At 47.4% G+C, this 8,991-nt stretch overlaps 1 protein-coding gene across 20 annotated transcripts in view; it reads left to right on the top strand.

The window, feature by feature from the left end:
• The first annotated feature begins 4,781 nt into the window (after window positions 1-4,781).
• LOC129838505 (CUGBP Elav-like family member 2) overlaps window positions 4,782-8,991 on the top strand; it is a 148,461-nt gene continuing 144,251 nt past the window's right edge. For 2 of the 20 annotated variants that reach the window (XM_055905506.1, XM_055905510.1), the window contains exon 1: window positions 4,791-5,426. In XM_055905506.1, the coding sequence (XP_055761481.1) occupies window positions 5,305-5,426 (122 nt within the window). In that variant the 5' untranslated portion in view covers window positions 4,791-5,304. Of the gene's footprint in view, window positions 5,427-8,991 lie in introns of all 20 variants that reach the window. The other 18 variants (XM_055905509.1, XM_055905519.1, XM_055905513.1 and 15 more) reach the window with 16 other exon arrangements.

Below are 8,991 nucleotides of genomic sequence, written 5' to 3'. Positions count from 1 at the left end.
TACACTAGTTCTTCAGTATACACTAGTTCTTCAGTATACACTAGTTCTTCAGTATACACTAGTTCTTCAGTATACACTAGTTTTTCAGTATACACTAGTTTTTCAGTATGCACTAGTTCTTCAGTATACACTAGTTCTTCAGTATACACTAGTTCTTCAGTATACAGTAGTTCTTCAGTATACACTAGTTCTTCAGTATACACTAGTTCTTCAGTATACACTAGTTCTTCAGTATACACTAGTTCTTCAGTATACACTAGTTCTTCAGTATACACTAGTTCTTCAGTATACACTAGTTCTTCAGTATGCACTAGTTATTCAGTATACACTAGTTCCTCAGTATACACTAGTTCTTCAGTATACACTAGTTCTTCAGAATTTCTCTCCTTCTGTGTGTGTGCGTGTGTGTGTGTGTGTGTGTGTGTGTGTGTGTGTGTGTGTGTGTGTGTGTTTGTAGAAAACATTAAGAACACCTTCCTAATATTGAGTTGCAACCCCTTTTGTCCTCAGAACAGACTCAATTCGTTGGGGCAGGGACTCTACAAAGTATTTAAAGTGTTCCACAGGGATACTGGCCCATGTTGACTCCAATGCTTCCCACAGTTGTGTCAAGTTGGCTGGATGTCCTTTGGATGTTGGACCATTCTTCATACACACGGGAAACTGTTGAGGGTGAAAAACCCAGCAGCGTTACAGTTCTTGACAGACTCAAACCGGTGCGCCTGGAACCTACTACCATACCCCGTTCAAAGGCACTTACATATTTTGTCTTGCCCATTCACCCTCTGAATGGCACACATACACAATCCATGTCTCAAGGCTTAAAAATCCTTATTTAACCTGTCTCTTCCCCTTCATCTACATTGATTGGTGGATTGAAGCCATTTCGTTTTGTACACTCAGTGCGTGAGTGTGCGTGCGCGTGTGTGTGTGTGTGTGTGATGTTGGGAGGAAAGCTGGGTGTGGAGTTTTTAGCAGAGCCCCAGATGGCTGAGAGACAGGTGAGCCAATTAGAGAGTCTCATTACACGGCAACATCATCACAACCACTGGAACGTTACAGCAACATATTCACAACACTCACACAACGTTACAGGACACCGTCACAACACCATAACGTTACGGCAACAAATTCCCAACACTCACACAACGTTACAGGAAACCGTCACTACACCGTAACATTACGGTGACATTAAGGTCATGCACTTTACCTTACTGTAACGTTTACGTCAACCCTCTTAAACTGTATGTTAACTACTACACCTCAACATTACAGCCATCCTACTGTACATCGTTACAGAAACTTTACAGTCATACATTTGTACTTTTGGGAACATTCTGTCGTTCCGGTATAATCCACTATGTTTTCTCTCTCTCTAGACACGGCACAGAGAATGTGCCAGTCTGCTACTTCACACAGAGAGAGCGACATGAGCTAACTTTCTTTTTTTGTGCATCCCAAAATAAATTTGTGGAACATAGCTGATATTCATTATCATTCTAATGATGTGCAAATGTTTCATGAGAGAGAGAGAGGGAGGGAGGGAGGGAGGGAGGGAGGGAGGGAGGGAGGGGAGAATGAAGAAGGAGAGAGTGAGGGAGGAGAGAGAGAGAGAGAGAGTGAGGAGAGAGAGTGAGGAGAGCGAGAGAGAGTGAGGAGAGAGAGAGAGAGAGAGAGAGTGAGGAGAGAGAGAGAGAGTGAGGAGAGAGAGAGAGTGAGGAGAGAGAGAGAGAGAGTGAGGAGAGAGAGAGAGAGAGTGAGGAGAGAGAGAGAGAGAGAGTGTGAGGAGAGAGAGAGAGAGTGTGAGGAGAGAGAGAGAGAGAGTGAGGAGAGAGAGAGAGAGGCAGAGAGAGAGAGAGAGAGAGAGAGAGAGAGAGAGAGAGAGAGGGAGAGAGAGAGAGAGAGAGAGAGTGAGAGAGGAGAGAAGACAGTTGGCAGATACTTAACACAATACTACTGTCTCTCTGTCACATTAGTATGAACGGACCACGGGCAACTATATCGCAAAAATTAATCTCAGAAATAATGAAGGAATTTACTAGTAATGAGCCTTTTGTCGAACATAGTCACACTCACATACTGATGCACTCAGGCATACACAGATATACACACCAACAGGCGCACACACACACAAACACACACACACAACCTCTTAAATTCACACAAACACTGAAACTCTGGGCAGGCGTCCTGTTGTGTGTTTTCTCCACTGTTAAGAGATAATTGACAAGCCACGAGGGCTGCTTTTCCCTTAATGGAAGGTGACAAATTCATTTCTGTGTGCTAATGCCTGTAAGTGGAACAGCCCTGCTTTCTCCTGCTTTCCAATGCACAACCACAGGAACCTGTCTGCATGGGGAGGGGGTGGGGGGGGGGCAGTGTTTGTGGGTAAAGTGTATGGGTGGGTATGGGTGGGTATTTTTCCTTCCCTTATTTTCTTGTGTAGACCTATATATCAGGGCTTTAAGTCCTGGTTGACCTTAGGCAAGATATTATTATTACCCATGGTTCTCGGGATTAAAGAGGTGTTGATTGGCCTTGTTGATCGCGCCGTTCTGTCTCTTTCTTTTTAATCCATCCCTTTGTTTGCCCCATATGCATGTCCTTGGCTTTGGAGTGGGGAGACGAGAGGAAGAGGAGTTTATCTCTCCCTTGAGTCCTTCATCCAGCCCTCCTTTCATTGTTGATTGTCTCTCTGACCCCCCTGTCCTTCTCGGTTCGTCTGAACCCCACAGCCGTTTGTTTACTAACCCATGAGGACGTTGTCAGGGCGACAGAAAAGCTGTTATCTGTTCCGACGTAAGACTTGAGACTCCACAATGGATGAAAACATCCCATAATGGGTTCTCTTGTCCGCTGCTGCGTGCGTGGGGAAGATACGATGAATTCTTCATACCCCGGCCTGATTGCAGAATCTTGCATCGAATGCAAGTTTTATTCTCCTGTCCTACAGTCAAACTGCAGAGTCAAGCTTTTTTCTTTCTTCGGGAAAGAAACGAAATAATGTATTATTGTTGTATTTTTCTTGCTAGGAAACAGAGGGGAAAGACTGAGCGAAAGGAAGACCAGAGACAGGGGGAGAGGATTAGAGGATTTCTTGAATGGATGAACACGGGCAGAATGCTTAAGGGGATGTGAGGGGAGAAAGGGGGGGAGAGGAGGAGTGCGGATGTGTACTCTTGTTCTCTACTCAGTCCGAGTGAGGCCTGAAGAAATACAGGTAGAGCGGGAGAAATAAGAAAAGAAGTGCCTGCAGACTTTAGTAATCCCTCTTTTATGAATAGGAAGCCAAGCTCAGCTAACGGTGACTCACAGCCATAACAGCACTTACCCCCCCAACTCCCCTTCTACTCCTCTGCCACTCTCCCTCACACATTCAAAGTCAAACTTTATTGGCACAACTGTGAAAGGTACAATAACGTTGCCAAAGAACTTACTGCTAAGACTTTTTGGTTGCTAATCTCTCTCTTGGCTCATTCAGTGTGTAGTGGTCATAGCTTGGCCCAGGCTTGGCATGGTTCGTATTAAGGTCCCTGCCCTCCCTGAGTCTGGCTAGGAGAGTACACTGCCTGCCATACGTTACCATGACAACGCTCTTACATCAGATAGTTCCCCCCCATGCAGCCAATGGGCATTGACCTTTCACTGTCAGACTGAGTTAGAAAGAGGAAGAGGGAAAGAGAGGGTAAGAGGGAGAGAAAGGGAGTGAGTGGGAGAGAGATAGAGAGAGAGAGAGAGAGAGAGAGAGATCCATAAGTAGGTCATTTCATTCAACTGTAAACACCATAGGAAGACAAAGACAGTGACGGGTACTGTATATAAGTTACTACGATGTCACAGTACGGTGTGTGTGCGTGCCTGTGCGAGAGGAGAGGGAAAAAAGCAAAAATGAGATATATGATTGGGTTAGTTAGGGTGTGAGGGCGGCATGCAATCATGCTAAAATCCACAGCAAATGAGAATTGATCCCGGATTGTAATTTGTCATTTCCTCAGGTCTGTATGTGTGCTGGTCCCTCTCTCAGGCGTGACCAGATGTTCACGGCCCCTCCAGGACTGATCCTAGAGCAGCAGACGAGATTTACAGAAGGAGATTGGCACTTACAGCAGGAAATATCCAGATGGAAAGTTTAGGATGGCATCAGGGTGATGGGACATGGATAGAATACATTTAGAATGTAGAACTGACTAAGAAGTAGGATAGTGAATATGACCCTCAGAGTTGCAATGAAAAACCAACAGACGGACTAAATTCAGCAATTAGGGCTTGGAGTTAAGCTGTGTACTGCATCTTAACTGTGAATATACTTGTTCTCTCAAAGTGTTGTTTTGGTCCATGCAGGTGTTGTAGAGGGCATATATTATTTTGCACATTATTGCAAACATTCTAATGAATCTCCCAGACAATCCATAACTTGAACAACCCTCCTCTATCCTCATTGCACGCACGCACGCACGCACGCACGCACGCACACACACACACACACACACACACACACACATTGAGACGCTAATGAAGCTGTAGGCTTCTCTTTTTTTTGTTCCTGGCTCAGTGAAACATGCATAAATCATAATAAACAGAAGGATGAATTTTTTATCAGCTGCTTCCTGAGTCTTCTGTCTCCGTCTCCTGTGAGTAGGACAGGCTCTGATGTGACAGATACCGGATTTGGTGTGGGGGGGGGGGGGGGGGGGGGGGTTTTGGTGTGTGTGTGTGACAGGTAGTGGAGCCTAGCTGTAGCTGCTGGCAGGGCCCCCTTAGGGAGGGCCACTAGCTGAGACAAGTCTGTCTTTTAGCTGGGAAACAACATGACATATATCCATATCCAGTAGCTCCATTCACTGGGGACTGGACTGGACTGGACTGACCTAGGCTTGCCGATGCTCGGCTGGGCTGAACTAGGTTAAAACTGGGCTGTGCTGGGCTAGAATAAACAGAGTTGGACTAGATCAAAGTTGGACTGGGCTGCACTTGGCTGGGTCAGGCTGGTCTGCTCAGGGCTCTAGTATTAGAGTGAAATAGGCCCACAACACAACAACATGAGCTGTCAGGGGAGATTACTTCAGCCAGGCAAGCCAGCAGGGTCTCCACCGCTCCACCAGAGAGAGAGAGAGAGAGAGTAGAAGGGAGGGGTAGAGAGAGAGAGCGGGAAGCAGAGGGGAGGAGACGAGCGAACGTGTGTTTCTGTAGTGCGAATAGGAACGAGAGAGAGCGAGGACAAGAGCGAGACAGAGAGCAGAAAGCCGCCGCTTGTTGTGAAAATAGAAGAAGATCGGAGGAGAAAAACAGTGGTTGGGAGCAGAGATGTTGGAGCTCGCGTCCGAGCTGGGCTTTGTGCAGAGTGTGTGTGTCGACAGCATATGCTGCCCCCCCTCTGCACCCCACCCCACCGGCGGATCCATGAGGGCCGACGATCTGCTGCTGAGGTACGCACACACACATATATATATACACACACACACACACACACACACACATATATATATATGTCGGAACCATACCCGGACACTCTCATGTGATCTCCTGTTTTAGTGTTTTGTGTTCAGGTTCAGTCTGTGTTTCTGTCATATCTCACTGCACTGTCTGTCAGTGTCTGCTGCTCTCTCTCTCTGCCTCTTGCTCTCTTTCTCGCTTGATGTTCTGTCTAGGTGTCCCTCCTTTCCGTCCTGCGACTGTTCATTTGTTCAAGTGTAAAATCCGATGCTTGTACCTCCCTTGCTCTCTTTTCCTCTCCAACCCATCCTCCTTTTTCATGCCTCCTCTCTCTGTATGTGAGTAATGGAGGGGTAGCGGAGGGTTAGAGGAGGGGTAATAGGGGCGATGTGAGGGGCTTTATCCTCTCTAGGGGGAGGAGGCTGGCCAGGGGACGGGGCAGTCGATCAGGAGTGTGTGTTTATACTACTCGCTGTAATCCAGAGAGGAGAGAGTGAAGGGGGAGAGGAGAGGAGAGGAGGGCGGGGCAGGGAGCAGGAGAATAGAGAGAAAGAGGGTAGACTAGACTCCATATTTGGATTTTGGGTGCAAATTGTGTCTTTCGTTCGTTTAGCAAAAACGGACAAAACCTTTTCAAAACCTTTTTTTGATCAACAGAATCTCCAACCTGTCCTTCTCTGTGTCTCTCTTTTTCTATCTCTCTTATCCCCTTCTCCCTCGTTTCCGGACAATTTTTAAGGGTTGTTGAAAGATGTCTGCTTTGTTTATTTGGATCTCAGTCACCCGGATAGAGAGAGCGAGGGGGGAAAAGGAGGGAGGTGAGGGAGAGGGGGGACAATGGGGCGGGTACAGAAACATCCAGCTCCAACGAGACAGACACAGACAAACAATAAGTCTGCCAGCCAGCCACTTCAGTCTGCTGTCTCCTCTCTCTCTCTCTCTCTCTCTCTCTCTCTCTCTCTCTCTCTCTCTCTCTCTCTCTCTCTCTCTCTCTCTCTCTCTCTCTCTCTCTTCCACATGTAATCTCTCTCTCACTCTCTCTTTCTCTCTCTCTCCTCCACATTTTATCATTACTCCCTGATTTATAGAGATGTATTTTTGCAATATAAACCACATGTACCTTTTGAGAGTTAATAACTATTTAAAACATGGCTTCGCCTCATACTGATGAACACAGCCCAGACGTTGTAAAATAATAATATATCACACATCACCCTTGTGTATTAATGCTTTATTATGGGACAATAAAACCAGGACAGGGATGGATGGGCCTCCTTTATAAGCCCAGTCAGCATTAAACCAAGCGCTCCCTTCTAAGTGTGCTTCTCTAAGTGCGCCTCCCTAATGGCCTATGGGGTAGACGTCTCCTTTTAGGGCCCTTTCTGTTGGTTTAGAGAGCACAGTTATGGCACCTCTCTCTCATTATCCAGGAAACAGAGAAGGTGGAGGCAATGGGCTCTAAAATAGTCCCCGGGCCCTCATGAATCTGCCCAACCACCCGCTACAGCAAAGGGAAAAGAGCACGTCAGAATCACTACGCCCTATGTAATCGCCGGCCCACCTTTTTCAATAAGGAGAGTCAGGCTGGGTCAGTTAGAACAGGGTGGTTATGGATGTATGGGTAAAACACACACACACACACACACACACACACCTGGGTCGGTCCCCTAGCACAGTCCTGCTTTGTATACAGCCCCTCTCTCTTCTCTGGATCAATAGTCGTTAGTTCATCAGTAGTCATTAGTTCCCTCAGTCTAATACGATTATGCTTAATAAGAGATTCCTCATCCTGATGTAACACCCAGTATCAACACACACACACACACACACACACACACACACACACACACACACACACACACACACACACACACACACACACACACACACACACACACACACCAGCGAGAGGGTGAGAGTGCATGTGTGAGAGAAAGGGAGTGAATGAGCTGTGGCTGTGAGCTTGTGTTTGCATCAGAGTGCGTGTGTATATGCGCGTGTGCGTGTGTGGATGCACACCTGTGTGTGTGTGTGTGTGTGTGTGTGTGTGTGTGTGTGTGTGTGTGTGCGTGCGTGCGTGTGTGCGTGTGCGTGTGTGCTGGGTGGTTGTTATCAGAATGACACCATCCTGCTCTCTCTCTGCTCAGCCCCAGAGGATCCGTGGAGCTGCACCAGTTTCAAATGAAAATAAATGAGGCAGTGACCGCTACTGCCTGGGTCCCACTTTAATGAGGAAAATAACAGAGGGGGGGCGAGAGGGTGGTTAGGGGAGGGGGAGAGAGAGAAAGGGGGCAGCTCAGATTGGATGGAGACGGAGGGAAGGAGAGAGGGATGTGTAATGAATGGAGGGCCCACAGCCAGCCGGCTTTATTTTAACTCCTCTCTGTCACCGTGGCGATGGCCAATTACAGCCGGCGCGTGCCCTGTTGCACTGCAGCTGGACTGCACAGTGTTTTGGCCAGCCTCTATCACCCTACACCCATACAGGACACTGCACTACTGAATGTGTACCTTTGTGCGTGTTTGTTGGGAGAGGTGTGTACAGGCAGTGTTTTACATGACTCACACCCCTCCTGGTGATGTTTAACAGTGCACGGGCATCTTTTCTTCCCAAAACATGCACCCGTCTCTGTATTACCTTTAGTAATAATATTAGTCCCGTCTGGGAAGTGACAACAGAGACACTAAGGGTCTAGCTAACACAGGATGGATTATTCCATAGTCATTGTCACGACTTCCGCCGAGGTCGGCTCCTCTCCTTGTTCGGGCGGCGTTCGGTGATCAATGTCACCGGCTTTCTAGCCATCGCCGCTCCATTTTTCATGTATCCATTTGTTTTGTCTTGTTCCCTGCACACCTGGTTTTCATTCCCCAATCAATCTACATGTATTTATTCCTCTGTTCCCCATCATGTCTTTGTGTGAGATTGTTCATGTTACGTGTGTGTTGTTGACGCGCCAGACTGGCTTGGTTTTTCCGGGTTATTTTTCACGAAAATGTTTTGATGTCTTGTGACTGTTTTGCGCGTTTTGCAATTTTGCCTCAATAAAGTGTGCGCCTGTTCACAAATCTCTGCTCTCCTGCACCTGACTTCGCTACCAGTACGCACACACCTGACAGTTATCCCAGATTACTGCCAACATGGGACTACAGGTCTATGGCTAACACAACACAGGACAGGCTGGCTAGCCAAACACACAGCAGTATAGCATAGCAAGGAACAGCTCAGCCTTTACAGTGAAGTTTCCATGCTGTATTGTTGTATGGAACAGTTTATTGTGACTCCGATCATTTGAGCTCAACAATGCACAGTGTTCTCTGGTGTGATACTGTCCAGACAGTCCAGACAGCTGAGGAAGTGCAGTAAGGGGACAGGGTCAAGTTAGACAGTCTCCTCTTCTGTCTCTGTCTCCCAGTTCAGTTAAAGGCGTGTAGACCAGACCACCAGACCCCCGAGGCAGACCGAGGCAGACCGATCAGGGTATGACGGTCACCCCTCAAGTCACGTGCTATTTGCTCAACAGCCAGAGACTTGTTTGGAATGTCCTAGAAACCCCA

This window comes from Salvelinus fontinalis, chromosome 39 (assembly GCF_029448725.1).
Source record: "Salvelinus fontinalis isolate EN_2023a chromosome 39, ASM2944872v1, whole genome shotgun sequence".
NCBI lineage: Eukaryota > Metazoa > Chordata > Actinopteri > Salmoniformes > Salmonidae > Salvelinus > Salvelinus fontinalis.
Note: the sequence above shows the minus strand (reverse complement) of the source record. Positions and strands in the feature narration are given on the sequence as shown.